We start from the raw sequence: 20073 nt of genomic DNA, 5'->3' as shown, positions 1-20073 counted from the left end.
TGAGGACGGTGTTGGTGGGAGGATGCGGCGGCCTCGGTATGGACGGCGAGAAATTCAGCGACGCGAGATGAGAATCGAAGAAGATGACGGTGAGTTTTGAACGTGTATTGGATGTTATGATAAAATTAGAAATAACCGTATACAATGTGAAATGATTTAAATACTAATTTTAATTTTAAAATTTAAAATTAAATAATTAATTAATAATTTAATTTTTTATTTTAATTTTTTTAATTTATTATACACAATTAATATTGATTCCCAATACTTTCTCATATAGATATATATAATTAACATTAACGGTTAAAAATGATTGAAAAATCAATATATTGATATACTTAAAATTTTATAAATATATATATATACATAGATGCTTTGTTGGAATCACGACCTGGGAAGTGGGAAGTTTCCACGAAGTTTCGTAATAGTAGGTGCGTACCCTTAGATTTCCATTGACACGCACCAAATTAAGGTCGTTGAAGTCAATCTTCTATAATCTCTATTTCCTACATACAAAACCCAGAAAGTAATAATAGCTTTTTCTCTTCCCACACACTTAAGAAAGAAGTAGTAAGAAGCTGCTAATAAGTGGTATCTGCAATGGGATCAGACTCTCTTTCACTCAACACTCAACACTCATCCACTTCTATTTCCAAATCCACACATCTTTTTCATACGGTATGTATTATTATCATTATTTGGTTTTCTTATTTTAATTACTTCCATTGCACATAAAATCATAATATTGATGGATATTAAAATGTATAGGAAGATGCGTCTTCTTCAATAATGTAAAGCTCCTTCAGATGATAGTTACACTACTTAGCATGGAAGTGGCAACTCGTCGATTTCATAGATATATTTTCTCATCATCTCATGCATGTTCAGGTAATTATTTTATATAAACTTTCTGAAATAATACAGGATCTGATCATAACATCGAAAATAGTAAAATTAAATCTATTTGTTTTTAAATAATTTAATATAAAAAAGTTATTTTAAAAATAATATTTTTTATTGTATAAATGAGTTATATATATCTGTCACTGACTAGTACTCTTTTTTGTTATACATATACAATATTGTCACTTTTTATGCAAATTTTATTATATTTTTAATAATTAAGAGTTTGATAGTCAGGGCGGAGTTTAGTTAAAGACAAGGGACCATGGCCCAAACTTTTGAAAAAAAAATTAGTAATTTTTTTTCAAAAAATAAAAAATTGTTCAATTGGTTCAAATATTTTGTTAGACTTAAAATATCAAAGTTCAATTTTCATCTTTTGCTTTTATTGCACAATAATTTTTAGTTTTAAATATTCAAAACATGTTAGATTTAGACTTAACTGAGTGTATTCGCATTTTGCAATTCTCTATTCAATAAGCAACACTTTCTCTACCTTTGAGTTCAAATATAAAAAGTTAGGTATTTTTTATTTATGTAATTTAGTATTATTTTACATTTTACATTTTACTCTTTATTTAATTTAATTTTTTATATGATAAAAAATATTAGAATATTCAATAAGTATTGATATTATTGTATTTATATAAATTGATAAAAAATTCAATAAATATTATAAATTTTAATATTTGTCATTCTAACTTCTTTTTTTACATATTTTACAGGATATATATTCAAATTTTTATATAAAATAATCATGAAAAATAAAAAAATTGATGCATTTTTTAAGAGGAAGGCTAATATTCAAGAAAGAGAACATATAACTTTTACAATATCAACACCTGTAGATAGTTCTTCTACTTTAATGAATCATGAAAAAAGTAAGATACAACCTCCAAATGATCAAAGAGTTGCATCTGATGAGTTTGACCTTAATTTTTTGAAATAAGACCGTGGAAAACGGCTTTAAATTTGACAATATCACCCAAATAAGAGAGATGAGGTTAGACGAGTTTATCTTAAATGAGATCCATATCAAAAACATCTTGACAATTATCTTCTATCTGCCCCCAAAATTTTATTTCAAGCTCTGCCACTGTTGATAGTAATATACTATTATTTTCAAAATCAAACGGGACATAACATTTCTTAAGGACCTTCTCTCCCTCCAAAAAATACTTATATTATTTACATTTTTTATATATCTTTTAAACATATATAAATTGAATCATAAATTGATAGATGAGTAGGTATTAGATGACTCTTTAGATAAATACGCAAAGTAGTTAGCATAACAACTGTGTCTGCATTGATCTTAATTATTAATGGTTGGAATTATTGTATGCTTTATTTGTACTTGCACAACGATCTCTACATTTAGAAGAGTTGAATTAATTAGATAATTTGTTAAACAGGCTAGTAATTAGTTATCAGTTATGAGTACTGGCACTTACCATAGTATATGTTGTATAATTCTATGTTTAGAAAGGAACCAGAGAAAAAGAATAGTAAAGCGATAATGAAAGTTTGTTGAGCGTCGACCAAAATATAACGGAATGCAGCGCCACTCTAGCATTGCCACCCAAATAACAACTCATTTTCAGTCCTCATTTTAATTATAAAATAATTGAAAATTTTATTACTAATTTTGCTGGTGAATTTTAATTTGTGAGCTCTGTGGTTTAGTGTTTGTTGCTAATAATAAAAATTAATTTATAATATTATTATTACAGTGTAATTGGCGTGTGTGCGTTTTGTGCGCGTGGGCCTTTTTTGTTTCCCACGCACGCGCAGTAATAAGCAGCATTTGAAAGAAAGCGTTGTTGCGGTTGTTGATGTTATCGGCTGGTATTGGCATTCGAATTCGCATTGGGATTTGCAAATATGACCAACGGCCACATAACCGTAACCGTCGACACCAGGCATTCTGACGCCACCGAACAGCGACGCACTCCTCCTCCTCCTCCTGCTGCTGCTGCTTCCGCTGCCGTCAATCTCGATTATGACGACGACGACCACAACGACGACGACGATGTTGCAGATCCAAATGATCCTTTCGATATTCAACACACCAAGCATGCGCCCATCGAGACCCTCCGCCGTTGGAGAGTAAGCATCCTTTTCTCTTCTAATCATTTGTTTTCTCTATTTTCTGTATATATTACGTAGCTCGTTCTGCAAATCTGCAATGCGGCGTCGTTGTTGTTGTTGTGAGAGATCCATGCAATGCTCGAGATGTTTTGAGCTGAATGAGAGTTTCGTTCCGTTATTTTGCTGTTTGATTTTATATCTGTCATTTCGTTATAGTGATATGCAAAGCTGATGATGTATCGAAAGGGTTGAATAAAATAGTAACGAGATATTGTTTTTCTTGCTTCTAAGGAGAGGTTATAAATTAAGTGATTCCTAAAAGGTGAAGAAAAGCAATGTCTGACGTATCAGCTTTTTTATATTGAAAAATTAAGATACAAATAAGGGAACGAAAGAGATAATGATGCACGAACTTGAAGTATTATAATATGTGTGAAGCAATATATGTTCGGTGAAACTTATTTCGCATTTATTTCGATGAAGATGCGTTTTTCTTTTTCCTTTTTTTCCCCTCCTTTTAAAATTTGATAAAAAGGATATATGAATGAATTATAATTGAATTTCTGGTTGGTAAGCAGCACTTAATATTCTAATGCAGTAGATTAAGTCATGGATAATTCACCAATTGAAGCCAGTTTAGACATCATTTTAATCACCGGATTATGTTCAACTACTGTAATTTTATTAGAAATATTATTATAGTATAATGCTGTTTTTTGAGGAATCTAATCTTGAGTTTCTCTCGTGCAGCAAGCAGCACTCGTGCTCAATGCATCAAGGCGCTTTAGATATACCTTGGACCTAAAAAAGGAAGAGGAGAGACAGCAAAAGAAAAGCTTGATTAGAGCCCATGCACAAGTCATAAGAGTAATGTTTTGAAATGGCAAAGATGTTTTCTATTGTTTCTAACCATATTTCACTTTTTTTAATCAATGTTTAATTGTTATATTAGGCAGCATTGCTTTTCAGATTGGCTGGTGAACGTGAATTAGGTATATTTTCTTTCTAACTTATGTACAGTTTCTTTTACTCTTTCACTCTTCAAAATTTAAAGATTTTGGTGACCATTTTTTGTTCCTCTATTAAGAAAGCAGTAATATGTTAACTAGCCACCATTGTACAGATTCAATTATTATCTGTTACAACCCTAAATACACATAACTGCATGTGATTTTTCCATCAGCTGTTTGAGTTACTTATTAGTTGTGACGAACCTTCAATTTATATTTTGAATTATCCAGTGATAACAGCACCGACACCTGCACATCCAGTTGGTGACTTTGGAATTGGGCTCGAACAACTTTCTTCAGTTTCTAAGGAGCAGAACACTTCTGCTTTAGAAGAATATGGAGGGGCAAGTCTACAATATATTCTTTTGGCTATTTAAGTAATATCCTTTGCTAATATTATCCAGTGATATCTTGTTCAGGTCAAGGGCTTATCAAATTTATTAAGGTCAAATCTCGATAAAGGAATTAGTGGAGATGATGCTGATTTACTAAAAAGGAAAAATGCTTATGGAACTAACACATATCCTCGGAAAAAAGGAAGAAGCTTCTGGGTATAGTCTTTATGATTTTATCCTTCCTTTTTTTTTTTCCCAAAAGAAATTTCAGTTGATGAATTAATTGTGAATTTGATTGATTTACAGAGGTTTTTATGGGAAGCATGGCAAGATCTAACTCTTATAATATTGATTATAGCAGCAGTTGTCTCATTGGTGCTTGGAATAAAAACAGAGGTGTGGTTAAACTCTCATATTTTCAGATCATAATAGTAAATTGAGCATTGGTGACGAATGGTCTGTGCCTCTGTAGAAGGAAATGAAACTTAATTATGAGTCAGGAATTCCATATATCTTCTACACGAAGAAACTGATTCATCACCCTATGTTTTTGTCGAATGTGATGCAAAAATTGGGTTTATTAACGCATACAATTCATGCAACTTAAAAAAATTAATAAAAGATGCGATTCTAGTTGTCTTCATGAAATCTATGTTCTGACATATTCTTGTCCTCAATCATTGAAGTATGCCACTAACCTGCCATACATTATAAAGTGAAGTGAATAATCTCTAGTTGATATTCGCTATATAAAAACAGTTTACTACATCCAGTTATCGTTCTTGTTGTATATAATGTTTCTTCCATTCCGTTGAAAGCATTATGATATTATCAGTATCTGAGGTTTATTCTTGCTTTCATTTATAACTGCTAGGGTTTGAGTGAAGGATGGTATGATGGGGGAAGCATTGCTTTTGCGGTTTTTCTGGTCATTGTAGTTACAGGTATTGTGTACAATCCTTATTTTCTTTTACAAGGTTGTTTTATTTTGTATTGGATGGAAAATCAAGAAAGCAATGAATTAAATCCAATCTAGAGTATGTCCACAAGAGAGTCACTTTGAGATTTGGATAAACTTTTGCTTTATGCTCTCTTTTCTTCTCTTCTTTTTGGTTTTTTGCCGATAGTAAAACAAGCTGTATATCGATTCAGTTCATTGCTGAATTTATGTGGTTGTATTTTCCTTTTTATCTGTCAGCTGTCAGTGATTATCGGCAATCTCTGCAGTTTAAGAATTTGAATGCAGAGAAACAAAATATACAGTTGGAGGTGTGTAACATTGTATTATTGTAACATAACTTTATTTGAAACCTTATCTATGATCACGTACTAATGAACTTGTTACAGGTCATGAGAGGTGGCAGAACAGTTAAATTGTCGATATTTGACATTGTTGTTGGTGATGTAGTACCGCTTAAAATAGGAGATCAGGTGAATTTGCATTCTATTTGAGTTTGTTGGGAAATTGAAGAGTTTCCTTTCTGCATTTCTTACTGTACTACTTTGCTCAGGTTCCTGCTGATGGAGTATTAATCACGGGTCATTCACTTGCCGTTGATGAATCCAGTATGACGGGTGAAAGCAAAATTGTATGTTTCTTGTACCTTCTAATCACGTAAATTATTGGTTTTTAGTTTATGACTTTTAAACAAATAGTGCTATGCAGGTTCACAAGGATCACAAATCACCCTTTTTGATGTCTGGTTGCAAAGTGGCTGATGGAGTTGGAGTTATGCTGGTATAATATATTATATCCTCTGATTGCTGGCGTAAAAATAATTGAATTTTGGTGCAAAAAGTATCCGTCTTATTAAAATGTTTTTAATTGAATAACCTAAGTGTTAGTAATCCCCCCCCCCTCTGGAAAAGTGTAACTTTGATTTTTCATTTGTTAAAGATCCCTCCTTTAAAATTTAACTTTAGTTACTGGTTGTTTAGATAAGTTTGGGTGTCATTCTAATTCAATGAATTTAATTTTTGTTTCGTATAATAATTATTATCTTTTTATTAAATTAAATTATGATTCTGTTGTTTTTGGTTGTTCTATCTCTGTTAAAAAGTATGTAGTATAATAACTGCAGTGGATTCACATTTTATACTGCCATCTGTAGGTAACTGGTGTTGGTATAAATACAGAGTGGGGATTGTTGATGGCAAGTATCTCAGAGGATAATGGAGAAGAGACTCCATTGCAGGTTCCACTCTGCTCCACCATCCCATTAGATAGAAAGAAAGAAAAGCTGTTACTTTAGAAATTACTTGTTGATGTGTCAAAACTTAAACTACATCTGTTTTGTTGGCATGCAATAGGTACGTTTGAATGGAGTAGCAACTTTTATTGGTGTAGTTGGGCTTTCTGTAGCTGTTTTAGTGCTAGCAGTCCTCTTGGGCAGGTAATCTTGATTATTATTTATTTTATTATTATTTTTAAACATTTAATACTGATAGCTCACTAAATAGGCTCAATGCCATCCCTGACTTACAATGTCATGGCTTGAATTCTAGATACTTTTCTGGCCATTCTACTGATGATGATGGAAACGTGGAATTTGTTGCCGGAAAAACTAAAGCAAGTACTGCAGTTGATGGCGTCATCAAAATTTTCACCATTGCAGTAAGTCCGAGTTTGAACTATTTCGTCCATCTTCTTCTTCAAACTTTTAGTAGTTTGAAACTAAATACGGAGCCATGCATGCAGGTTACCATTGTGGTTGTCGCAGTGCCTGAAGGTCTACCTTTGGCTGTTACCTTAACGTAAGCACATGTTGGTAGGTTATTTCGACGACATAGGTGTGATATTATTGTCTTATTTTAATCGTAGTTTTCTTTGTTGCTTTCTATTATAGCCTGGCATACTCAATGCGGAAAATGATGAGAGACAAAGCCCTGGTTAGTATTGTCTAATACCGCCACTATGATATCTTACTTGTGCCAATAATTTGATGTTGTTATTGATGTTAGAACATCTTTATTCTTTTCTAACCACTAAAGGTTTGCAGGTTCGGAGGCTGTCAGCCTGTGAAACTATGGGCTCTGCGACAACAATATGCAGTGATAAGACAGGAACATTGACCTTAAATCAGGCAAGATCCATATATAAATCCCTGAGTAAACTAAAAATTACATATGTGCAAATGAATCAAATCTTCAGAAAAGTTATTTAATATATACAACCAATCTTCTATTTAGTTGAGGCGGTTTTGGTTTCAAAACACTTCTGTCATTACAGCTCTCCCAAAATTTTCAGTCCACTTGTGGTGTCTGTACTGCTTTCCATCTTCCATGCTTAATTTGATTTCATACTCTGATTTCCATTGTCCTTTACAAATTGCTGGCTGTTATATTTACAAGGGAAGGATTTATTTATTAAGGATAATATGGAGAAATAGAAGAGAACTCATAAAATATCAGTAATTCTACTAGTAGCTTCAGCTGTCCTGTTGTTGTCTTGTTGAGATGTGTTCATGTTTTTGTAATAGACATTGTCTATCAAAGGTTTTACAATTTTCCCGTCAAAAGAAAAAAAAAGGGTTAAACAAATTGTAACATGTGTACTATTTCATTCTTCCTAATTCCTACGTGTGTGTTAAAATCCATCAGTTATCCTTCTCAAAGAATAAAATAAATAGAAGAATCCTTGAGTTATTGTGGTTTGATAATAACTTATTTTGTTTCATTACAGATGACTGTAGTTGAGGCATATGTTGGAAGGAACAAATTAAATCCACCAGATGACTCATCAAAGTTAAATCCGGAAGTTTTATCCTTGATAAACGAGGGCATTGCCCAGAATACTACTGGAAATGTTTTTGTGCCTAAGGTTTGCCTTCGAACATAATTTAACAAGTGTTTCTAGGATTCCATTTTATGCTGTATAGTTTGGTGCTAATTTATGTGCTCTGCTAATAACAGTATCTTGTGATTCTTCAAGTTGAAAACTTCTTACAGCTTAGACATAATTGTTGATGTCTGAGTCATTTAATATTTATTAACCGTTACATTTGTGACTGAATTTGGTTTCGTAGGAAGGGGGAGAGGCAGAGATTTCAGGATCTCCTACAGAGAAGGCAATTCTTTCATGGGCAGTAAAGGTACCTTTGCTGTTTTTCCTCTATTATTATTATTGCTCTTCCACGCCTTCCCTCTATTGATTGAAGCTCAACTTGTACATATTGCAGTTGGGTATGAATTTCAGTCTTCTCAGATCAAATACGACAGTTCTCCATGTCTTCCCCTTTAATTCCGAGAAAAAAAGAGGCGGTGTTGCTGTGAAGCTGGTGAGAATTTGATATATTTGTTTGCCATTCATTGTACTTTTGAACTAGTATCAGAGTATTCATCCCTTTAGCTTTTGATGATTAACTTTGCTCGTGAATGAAATGAAGTTATAAATGTGAAAGTGTTTTCTTTGTTATTATGGTCATATCACGTGCCCAGGATACTTAATTCTTTTATTGATTCATTATATTAATTTTCATCCATCATTTCTTTCGTAATATCTTGATAGGAGGGCTCTGGAGTACATATACATTGGAAAGGAGCTGCAGAAATACTTCTTGGAGCATGTACGCAATATCTTGATTCAGATGGTCATTTGCAATCCATTGAGGGAGAGAAGGTTAGCAGCAACTTCAAGTACTGAGATGAAAATAACTGAAATGAACATTGGAGATAAGGAAAAAAAAATCTTTTGATGGATCGGTATCAATATTTAAGAAACATGGAACGTGATTACCACTAAAATCACCTTATTCTTATCAATTCGATTAGAGTGTTGTCTGAAGCAACTTACTCTATGCCAAAGTTTGCAAAATCAGCTAACGTAACAACTGATAATATTTCACAAAGTATAGCAATCGAAAGCAGTTGATAATTTTTCTTTTTCAGCATCTTCCAAGTTGATTAATTATTGTAAAACTTCTTTCAGGTAGCTTTCAAGGAGGCTATTGATAACATGGCTGCTCGCAGCTTGCGTTGTGTTGCCATTGCTTACAGATCATATGAATTAGACAAAGTTCCATCTAATGAAGATGATTTGGCCCAATGGTCGTTACCAGAAAATGATCTTGTTTTGCTTGCTATTGTTGGAATAAAGGTAAAATTCAAGGATAAGTTTTCCTGTCAGTGTTAAACACTTAAACTTGATTGTGTCTGATAAATTGAATATTCATAAGTATTGTTTTAAAAGCTCAAGGCTCTAGGGATGCGTATAACGTAAATGTATTACGAGATTTGATTTATTTATTTATATTATTCTGGATGCACTTCGAAATATTTTTTATTATTTGAATGTTGTACTTGGTCCATATGATCTCAAATTAACTTGGTCTATCCTTCATCTAAGCTAAAACTATTCTGTATCTTTAGGATCCTTGTCGCCCTGGTGTCAAAGAAGCAGTGGAACTATGCTCTAAAGCTGGTGTCAAGGTAATATATCATTTTGAAGTTTGATGCGTATAGTTTTCATATTGATTAATCAAGGCTCAATTTAATATCTTCATGTTTAGATAGTAGCTAACATGAGAAATTAATTAGTGAGTCTGTTGGGACATGGTTTCATACTTTATCCCAGCATTAGTGTTAGTGTTACTCCAAAATGTAATAAAAGGAAACACACATCTTACACAATGAAGTATGAACTCACAGGTACGCATGGTTACCGGAGACAACCTTCAAACAGCAAGGGCAATAGCTTTGGAGTGTGGGATACTTACTTCAAATGAGGAAGCTGTTGAACCAGTTATAATTGAAGGGAAGAAATTCCGTGCACTAAGCGAAAAAGAAAGGGAACAGATTGCTAAGAAAATAACGGTATTCTTTGATCCTTTTTATTCCTTTTCTCTTTTAAAAAATCGTGTACAGTAGACACAAATATTCAAGAAAGGAATTTCCACCACCAGCAACAACAATTAAGTCTTATTCCACTAAATGAAATCGGTTACAAAGATCAGACAAAATCATAGTACTCTATCCTACTGTATGAAAGAATTTTATTCTTCCATTAATATTCTTAAATGAAGGAATGCTGTCCAAGTTCGTTATATATTTTCTGATTGTGATTATCATAATATATATACAGGTCATGGGGAGGTCTTCTCCTAATGACAAGCTTTTGCTTGTGCAAGCTCTACGTAAAGGAGGTGAAGTTGTTGCCGTCACAGGAGATGGAACCAATGATGCCCCTGCACTTCACGAGGTCTGTCTTATTCCTTAGTTTCATCCATACAACATTCTAGGATATAGATTCTTGCAATTATTATAGGTGTTCTGGCTAGTTGGTGTTCAAGTTTAACTTCTGTCTTTGGGCCATCATTATTTGATTACACAGTCATGTTCCATTTTCCATGAATTTAAATTAGTTTCCTTATAAATTTGTATAGTTGATCTTGTGTTTTACTATTTTGTATTTTAGGCAGATATTGGTCTTTCTATGGGCATCCAAGGAACTGAAGTTGCAAAAGAAAGCTCAGATATTATAATCCTGGATGATAACTTTGCGTCAGTAGTAAAGGTAAGTGTTTTATTTATTGGATTGAACATCTATTATATATAACATGTCCTTTAGTATTGGTTTACCACAGTTTGCTTTTGGCCCTTTAGGCATAAATATAATTCACCATAAAGTTTTGCTTACCATGGCTAAGAAACATGGAAATTTTGCTGATGCACTGGGACAATTAGAATTTGACTTAACGGGAAATTTATTCCACTAAGACAGTAGGTGGATTGGTCCAATGCTAAGAACTTCTTTTCACTCTTTGTGTAGGTTGTCCGGTGGGGACGTTCTGTTTATGCAAATATTCAGAAATTCATCCAGTTCCAGCTTACTGTTAATGTTGCTGCTCTTGTAATTAATGTTGTTGCAGCAATATCCTCTGGTGATGTTCCTTTGAATGCAGTACAGGTAACCTACTCTATCTCTCTTATCTCTCTATGATTCTATCTCTCTTCTCTCGGGCGTAATATTATTTTGACTCAACAATTCAACATCTACTTTAGACTCTAAAGCAAGATAAACAGATGAATAATTGTTTGCGCATGCTGATGGGATAACTTCCTGAATCTTGAGTGTTGTGACGTACATAAAAATATCAAATCATGTAAGACACTAGTTGCCAGTGTATGGCAGAAGATTTGCTGTCTAATTTGTTTACGCTAAAAAGCCACCAAAAGCAAAACTCTACATGATTTATGATCGTAGTTCAGATTTTTCTTTTGGTTGGCTACTTTTCTGGCTTAAACTTAAAAATTCACGTGTCAGCGTTTAGCATTAAAACCCACGAGCTGGTCAACTGGCTGTATTACATATACTGCATGCATCACAGCTGAATTAAAAATGTATGTGTTGGTTTTTAATGTACATTCTTTTTGGTACGTACAGCTTCTGTGGGTCAACCTTATCATGGACACACTTGGGGCGCTTGCACTGGCCACTGAACCACCAACGGACAGCCTTATGCGCAGAGCACCTGTTGGGCGAAGGTTTGTATATGTTTTGATTGGTTGGTTTTCTCATGAAGAGTAGTCTAATACTCCATTTTATGTTTTTCACCTTTTTGGCTTTTTTGCTACATATCCAGATACATCATTTAAAAAAATGTACCAAAAAGTAATGCCAGATAAAAGGATATGAAGAGTATTTGTTTAACGTATTCTTGCGGCATAAGTAATGCACTGAGCGGGCGCTTAAGTGCATACATACATGTATATGCGCCTTCTATTTATTTTATTTTAGTTGTAATATATATCATGACGAATTCAAGGATGCTTTAGGGGGACAAAAAGAAAATCAATCTAGTGTTCTATATTATTTTATCATGGCCTTATGTTGTCTTTCAGGGAACCTCTTATAACGAATGTCATGTGGAGAAACTTGGTTGTACAGGTAATTGTTTTTCTTAATTTTTAATTTTTATTTATTTTTTGTTTGGTGTTGTAAGAGACTTGTTGTAGTTCCTTATCATATATCCTCTAATGGCATTACTTGTCATCACAGGCTGTCTATCAAGTTACTGTTCTTCTGGTTCTGAACTTCGCTGGTGAAAGTTTCATACCTAAGCAAGAAACTAAATCCCTTGACAGTCAAACCAAGAACACTTTAATATTCAATGCATTCGTCCTGTGCCAAGTAAGTAGATTTTAAAAGTGAGAATGGTTTGTATAACTTAATTTTGATGTACTCATTTAGTATCTAACTCCATTCGATAATAATGAGATCCAAATTAAATACACCAAATTCTATCACTATTTTTATAAAATCTAAATATAAAAATTTGTGTTGTTTCTTTTGTCAATGTGAAGGTTCAATTTTTTTAAATTTACTTATATGTTCAAATATATAATTGTTAATTGATCATAATAAATGTTGGTAAATATAACATAATATAAAATATAAGGAATTATTAAATCTTTTAACAAGCGTAATAATTTTGTCTCAACTATCTACTCTACTAGAAAGAAACATGAATTTAAAAACTTGAAGAAACCATATACTTTACTAGAAAAAGTCTACATAAGTGTCGTGTGCAGTATTTATCAAGTGTAAATAATTTCTAAAACCTTTTAGAAAGAAAAAAAAAAAAAAAAGTAAAAGAAACTATGCTGGTGGTCGGTTAAAAATGACCCCATTGCATATAATGTAGACATAAGCATCCTTGCTGGTGACAAATTAAATGTTTTTCAACTTACAGATATTCAACGAGTTCAATGCTCGGAAACCAGAAGGAATGAATGTATTCCAAGGGGTGACTAAGAACCGTCTTTTCATGGGAATTGTTGGAATGACCTTTATCCTTCAGGTTAACAGCCAACATTTTGTTATTTTAATGATTAATTTTTCAACACTTGCATGTTTTTCTCACATTATCGTACTTAAAACCGTAGATAATTATCATCGAGTTCCTTGGAAAGTTCACCACAACAGTGAAACTTGATTGGAAGCTGTGGATTGCTTCTCTTGTTATTGGCATTGTCAGGTTAGTTTACTCATCCTGCAGTAATTTCTGATTATAATAGTTATGGAAACTTTGCAACACATTTTAGTACTCTTATGGAGACTGTTCATGACCCGGATTAGCCGAAAACTCGGTCTGGTCTAAAATTTTTGGAATCAATTATATTTAAGTTAACAATTTTTGCATGCAATATTTTGGTCGCGTCTGGGTTATATAATACTAGTTGGTTTAATCCTACCTCTGAAAACATTCAAGCTTAAAAAATTATGCATGTGCTAAAAAATATTAAAGTGGAGATGTGGGACAAAGTCATAACGAGTGCTTTTGCCAATCACACAGCTGGCCTCTTGCTGTTGCCGGAAAACTCATTCCGGTTCCCAAAACACCATTGTCACGCTGCTTAGCCAAGCCACTTAGAAGATGGAGAAGGTCTCGCGCACAAAGTCAACTGAACACCCCCAGCACTAATTTTTCACGTTAAGCTAACTCCTGACAAGAAAAGCAACTATAATTCAGCATTACTACTAATTAATCCCTTCTTGTATTTTCAATGTGTTTAACTGTATATTAAATGTATCATTAGCCATCATCATTTCACAATGTCCCGAAGGGATTCAAACGCAAGTATGGCAACGATTTAAAGTGTTGTGCCTTTTCCTTTTCTAATACTTATGGGTGAAGATGTACATTATAACATTTCTAGATAATGTTAGAATTACTAGCTGCTAGTTCATGAATGTTTTGTGCCGTCATGTCCATGAAGCGATCAGTTAGCCCAAGAAAGAAAAAGAAAACGGGTATTTGTACATCAGCCATTCACATTTCATCCATCGTGCCCTCAATCGGTATTATAAAATTGAGATGTATAAAATTAATTAAACCCAACTACAAAGCCTCTTTTTGTGGTTTTTAGCGTCACAATTCCTATAATTGCCTACCGAAATACAATCGCATTAAAAATTTAAAATACATGTAACTTAAACTTGCAAATATGAAATACAAACGCCGGGATGAAATTAATAAACCTATCGAATATTTATTGATAAATCCAACCAATTTACCGAATAAAAATTTAAAATACATGTTACTCACTTGCAACTTGCAAGTCCAAAAAATATCGGGTTATTTGCCCAATGAGAAAGGAAAGGAAATTCTCATAACGTGCTGTTCATTTGTTCAATTCTGTTGGGCGAGGGAAGAAACGAAAAACATGCTGCGACGCAGGTTTATTGAGGCAATGCGTCGAGCACCTTCTGCCCACCTCCGTTTCAGATTCCTTTGCACCCAATCACCGCGACAATCCTCCGAAAGCGATTCCGAGAGCCCTCAGAACTCAGAGAGCTTGTCTAGAAGGATCGAGAAGCTTCGGAAAGGGGAGGCTGTTGGGTCTGCCTTCCGCACTTGGATGGGCGATGGATTCCCCGTTCACAGAGGCCATGTCTTCCACGCCATCAACCGTCTTCGCAAGCTCAACATGAACAAACGCGCACTTGAGGTAACAACCATTCATTATTGCTTCCAAAAATATGATTTTTACTTCCAAAAACATTCCCTTAAGTTGAACTCATGTTACAATTATTGTAGGTGATGGAATGGGTGATCCGAGAGAGGCCCTATAGGCCTAGGGAACTTGATTACTCTTATCTTGTGGAATTCACAATTAAGCTTCATGGGATTGAACATGGTGAGAAGCTCTTCCCTCGAATTCCACCTGAGTTTCAGAATGAGTTGCTATACAACAATCTGGTCATTGCAATGCTGGATAAAGGTGTCATAAAGCTTTCACTTGAGTACATGAAGAAAATGAGGGAGTTGGCTTATCCCATCTCACATTTGGTCTTCAACCGCCTCATAATCCTGCATTCCTCTCCCTCCAGGAAGAAGTTGATTCCGAAATTGCTCACGCAGATGAAGGCAGATAAGGTCACCCCCCACGTGTCCACCTACAATATTCTGATGAAAATAGAAGCCAATGAACATGATCTTGAAGCCTTGGTAAAGGTCTTTGCTCAGATGAAGAAGGCACAGGTTGAACCGAACGAGATCTCTTACTGCATTTTAGCTATTGCTCATGCAGTGGCAAGGTTGTATACTGCAACTGAAGCATATGTTCAAGCTGTGGAAAAGTCTATTACAGGGAACAATTGGTCAACATTCGATGTTCTACTTATATTGTATGGATATTTGGGGAGCCCAAAGGAGCTTGAAAGAGTTTGGGGAATCATGCAGGAACTCCCCTTGGTTAGATCGAAAAGTTACATGTTAGCAATTGAAGCATTTGGTAGAATCCGACATCTGAACCGTGCTGAAGAACTTTGGTTAGAAATGGAAACTAGAAAAGGGTTGAAATCCGTAGAGCAATTCAATTCGATGATGTCTGTATATTGCAAGCATGGATTGGTTGATAAAGCAACTAGGTTGTATAGAAACATGAAGGCAAATGGCTGCAAACCAAATGCAATAACTTATCGTCAACTTGCTCTGGGTTGCTTGAAATCTGGTTTGACAGAGCAAGGCTTAAAGACATTAGACTTGGGCATGGGGATGAAAATTAGTAAGAGGGTTAGAAATTCAACCCCATGGTTGGAGACCACCCTTTCAATTGTTGAGATTTTTGCAGAGAAGGGTGATGTTGAAAATGCTGAGAGATTGTTTGAAGAATTTCATAAGGCTAAGTATTGTAGGTATACTTTTGTATATAATACCCTTATTAAGGCTTATGTAAAAGCCAAGATTTATGATCCAAATTTTTTAAGAAGGATGGTCCTTGGAGGAGCTAGGCCAGATGCTGAAACTTATAGTCTCTTGAAAGTTGCTGAGCAGTTTAGGACCTGATTTTGATTATTAATTCTTGAAAAAATAGAGTGTATCTTTTTGTTGTAATTGTTTAGAAGTTACAAGTATATTGTATTGACTACGGCACAAGAGTTAATAAGATGGAAGAGATATTATTAGAGAACATCTAGCATTGTTTGAGGAAGCTCCTTTTGTTTAATTCTCTAATACTCTCTTTATTATATATTGATAAGTCATTTTCTTTTTAATATATTAACAAATGAATGTATCTAATTGTAACTTATATTCACATCCATTGATTTACAACTATACTGAAATTATCCATAAAAAATAGAGAATATAAGATAATCATGTTTTGATTGATTTGATATGTGCTAATATATAGGTAATATAACCCGAAACAAAAATGTAATATCATACATATGCACTAAGATATCCATCCAAAAACATATTATCAACTTCGTCTCTATTTTGTAAACAAAAATTATTGCTTCAGTTTCACCAATTATGAAAAATAACTTATGAGGCAAGCATTATTTTACAGATACCATGAACTGAAAGCCCTGTGTACACATTAAATAAAAATAACTCCAGTCTTGTGAACACCTCTCTCCCATTTTTTGGTGAAAGCTCAAAACAATTTAGAAGCAAAAAAGAAAAGAAAAAGGAAAAAAAAGAACCTTAAGCCCTTAACACTTAATACTCCCTAATGAGTAGTTTTGGAAAGCAACAAGACCTTTTGAAGGTTTCTGATATAACATTTTTGTTACCAGCTTCTTCAAATGTCTTCACTGGAAAACTAGCAGTAACAAGAATAGGCAAAATGGTTCTTCTTGGATACATATGGAGACAGGAAATTGGAGGCAGAAGCAGATGAATCTTGAATATCAGCTGGAACCAATATCTGAGTTTTACCAGCACCAATTCTCTTACCAGCTACATTTGCATACAATAGACCCGAGATCGCCGGTACGAAAACATCACTTTGAGAACTTATATAGAAGTCGATCACCTTCTCCAATTCAGAATCTTGAGAATCTAAGAACTTTGTCTTCTTATCCGCGGGCATTATGGCTTCCTGCAACAGTTCAGAGAGAGCTTTTTAAATTCCAAGTAAAAAATTCGAGCACTTCCGCAATTCAATCAAAGAAGAATTGTGTTTAGAGGAGTTTAAGTAAGAATGATAGTCACACCTTTGTATATGTTTTAGGAAACAAATCCTTCAGAGAATCAAGGCTGCTATCCCACCTTGATTCAGTCACATAAATTGTGGTATCCTTGTTGAAACCAATTTTCCTCAAGAACACCGCGATTTCTTGTGCATTGTAGCAGCTCTTTTCTCCATCATTATCAGGTCGGCAACCCTTCTTATCCAACATCTCAACCCTCAAATCTACAGCAATAAATTGGCCGTCTGTCTTCCGGCTTAAAGTTTTAAGTCTTTCGACCATTGAGTCAACAAGGTCACGAATTTCCGGCTGCAACTCTAAACTTCCAAACATTGCTAAGCAAGCAACAGAATCAGTGTCACCTTTTTTCCCTGCCTTTCTCATGTTTATTGAAGGGAAATAAGTTGCAAGCCTTATATTTCCCTTTGACCTGTAAATTGGTTCAACATGTGTAGCTATATAGTCTTCTGTAACCCGGTTAGGGACCTTTACCACCGCAATGTTCTTTGTTGATATTTGATCAGGAAGATTCTTTACCACGGCGACAACTCCCTCCATGCTTCTCATGAATACATCAAGATCATAAATGTCCTCAAAGTTCCTGTTCCATATATTATATTAGCCTTGAATGACAAATCAGAAAATTGCAGCTCATTTAATTGATCATTTCTCAAATTTAAAACCATAAACTTGGCCAGCATGACTCAGAAAATTGGTAAACAATTTCCTCCCTGCTCATTTCTTATATCCTAATCTCTTAGAAAGTAGAAGTCAGCACTAGCTAACCTCTTGTCACCCGGTTGGCTTCCTCGGATGTCAGGGATCACTAGGGTTGCCCCAAGACTTCTGGCAACAATCACTGCATCTGCTATCTGAACAATGCAATACCACAAAATTACCAAATCATAATAACAGAACAGCAAAACCATCATTCATAGTATATGGTGTAATATTGTACATTATTTTACCATTTAATTGCTAAAATCATACACAAAAATGTCAATCTTTGTTTTGGTAGGGAAGAGAGTTCATTATAAAAGGGATAATATTGCTGACATTTAACAAATTCATGCACATGTTTACACATTACTGACACAAAATCGCCTCCTCAACAAGTTAAACAAAATGCTTGAATGATTGAAATGGTACCTGAGATATATGGTACTCCGGCCCATTTGTTAATGAAAAAGTAACATACCCCTCACTCTGCACCCCCATATCTGCCAACCATTTTCAAAACATGAATCAACAAGGACATAAAGATTGAGGCCATGTTTACATGCTAATTAATACTCATTTTGCTCCAGCTATAATCGATTTACTAATATACAAAATCTCCAAAGTAACATATATTTTGGAGTAGAGCGAGCCGAATACATGATAAATGATACAAGTTCCTAAATAATTTGCTAGTCTTTGGAATCAAACCTTACCAGACGGTTTAACCCAACACGCTTTTAGCTCATCGGCATCTCCCTTGTAAAGACCTAAATTCTTTCTTACATGAGTTCCATCGAACTTTCCACTTTCGAAGCTGACTTCATCCGTTACTCCGGGAAGTTTGTCCTTGCAAAGAAAATATAACAACAACAATAAATGAATAAATAGATTGTAGTTATGATTAAATCATTGTGTGCTACTTAACTTCAGAATACAATAAATGATTAATCCACATCCCAAAAGCTACTTAGCTTTAAGTTCAGCTGATGTGAATTCAATTCACAATTTTATTGGAAACATTATCTCCCTTAATAGTCAAACATTGTCTCCTAGTTTTAGAACTAAGGATCTACCTTATCCACAAGCTAAGCAATGTTGTATATATACACAAATGTGTTCAAATTTCACTTAATCCCCTTTTCAGGTCAGATCCTCAGCTATTCATTTCACAGTAACTTAGTAGCAGATGGATTAGTATATATGGATTGCTAGCTCTACAATACAACCATAAAATCTGTGAATTCTTTTGAGTAAAGATGAAAAGCGGAAAAGCAAAAAGATAAAGAGAAAACAAGTTCCCTTCAACTCCATGCTTCAGAATGAGTGTGCACATTAGATAAAAGGATAAAAAAGATGATAGCTTTAGCATACAAAGAATCCCCCCCCCCCCCCAAAAAAAAGAGTTTTTTTGAACAATTTTTGGCAAAAGGTGAGAGATAAGAGATATTCTTACTTGAACAGCATCAAAATGGTCTCTTTTGATCATATGAATGAGCATAACAAACATGGCAAGGGTGAGAATACCAGCCACCACTTGCCTCAAATCCACACCAAACATGTCTGTGTTTTGGATCTTTGCAGTGGAAGATTTAGTTCAGAAGAGGAATGTGAGAATGAAGAAGAAGATATTTGGCAGCAAAAATTGAAGCTTTAACAAGAAAGAGGAGTGAGAGAGAAAGTTGGTGTGATTTGCAGTGCTGTCTTCTTACAACTTACACAGCACCGACACTTCTCACAACATTATGTGCTTCCTAGATTTAACTAACATAATAAAAGTACAAAACCAAATTGTTTAGTTGAGTTTGCTTAAACAGTGTCAGAAATTTGAATCTTATATTTTATATGTAATAATTTATTGGTCAATAATAAATTTTTAAATAAAATTTAGAGAAAAGGACAAATAGGTCTCTAATCTTTTGTCCTGTGGATATTTTTGTTTCTGATCATTAAAAAATATTTTTAAATCTCTGATCTTCATAAAATTTGGACGGATCAGTCCTTCCGTCCAAATGCCTCTGTCAGGGACTAATCCGTCTAAATGCCTCTGTCAGGGACTGATCCGTCCAAGTTTTGTGAAAGTCAGAAACTTAAAAGT

General features: G+C 34.2%; 3 protein-coding genes across 9 annotated transcripts; 2 read left to right on the top strand and 1 right to left on the bottom strand.

Annotated features, from left to right (window-relative positions):
* Positions 1-360: 360 nt before the first annotated feature.
* Positions 361-14031, top strand: LOC107617511 (calcium-transporting ATPase 9, plasma membrane-type). Of its 7 annotated transcripts, none has more exons than XM_088500102.1 (35): positions 361-678; positions 769-888; positions 2637-3012; positions 3745-3861; positions 3947-3986; positions 4236-4348; positions 4424-4555; positions 4646-4735; positions 5214-5283; positions 5538-5608; positions 5687-5770; positions 5851-5928; positions 6006-6077; positions 6451-6534; positions 6650-6732; positions 6845-6953; positions 7038-7093; positions 7186-7228; positions 7339-7422; positions 8022-8159; positions 8365-8430; positions 8518-8616; positions 8847-8957; positions 9267-9434; positions 9707-9766; positions 9986-10150; positions 10419-10535; positions 10752-10850; positions 11106-11243; positions 11721-11821; positions 12179-12224; positions 12336-12467; positions 13030-13137; positions 13223-13314; positions 13633-14031. In XM_088500102.1, the coding sequence occupies exons 3-35, from the start codon at positions 2788-2790 to the stop codon at positions 13772-13774; spliced, it is 3333 nt and encodes a 1110-aa protein (XP_088356228.1). In that variant the 5' UTR covers positions 361-678; positions 769-888; positions 2637-2787; the 3' UTR covers positions 13775-14031. The 7 variants fall into 7 exon arrangements, with proteins under 7 accessions (XP_088356228.1, XP_088356224.1, XP_088356230.1 ...); XM_088500104.1 differs by having other exon boundaries at positions 394-678; positions 798-888; XM_088500103.1 differs by having other exon boundaries at positions 455-678; positions 2698-3012.
* Positions 14032-14146: 115 nt separating this feature from the next.
* Positions 14147-16258, top strand: LOC107619744 (Tetratricopeptide repeat (TPR)-like superfamily protein). Its single transcript, XM_016322034.3, has 2 exons — positions 14147-14788; positions 14878-16258. The coding sequence occupies exons 1-2, from the start codon at positions 14285-14287 to the stop codon at positions 16126-16128; spliced, it is 1755 nt and encodes a 584-aa protein (XP_016177520.2). The 5' UTR covers positions 14147-14284; the 3' UTR covers positions 16129-16258.
* Positions 16259-16524: 266 nt separating this feature from the next.
* On the bottom strand, positions 16525-19783 carry LOC107618056 (protein MANNAN SYNTHESIS-RELATED 1). Its single transcript, XM_016319982.3, has 6 exons — positions 19432-19783; positions 18692-18824; positions 18408-18478; positions 18045-18130; positions 17283-17859; positions 16525-17167 (listed from the first exon to the last, which is right to left on the bottom strand). The coding sequence occupies exons 1-6, from the start codon at positions 19534-19536 to the stop codon at positions 16889-16891; spliced, it is 1251 nt and encodes a 416-aa protein (XP_016175468.1). The 5' UTR covers positions 19537-19783; the 3' UTR covers positions 16525-16888.
* Positions 19784-20073: the final 290 nt, after the last annotated feature.

Source organism: Arachis ipaensis, chromosome B9, assembly GCF_059453495.1.
Source record: "Arachis ipaensis isolate K30076 ecotype BB chromosome B9, ASM5945349v1, whole genome shotgun sequence".
Classification (NCBI taxonomy): domain Eukaryota; kingdom Viridiplantae; phylum Streptophyta; class Magnoliopsida; order Fabales; family Fabaceae; genus Arachis; species Arachis ipaensis.
This window is presented reverse-complemented; position numbering and strand designations above follow the sequence as displayed.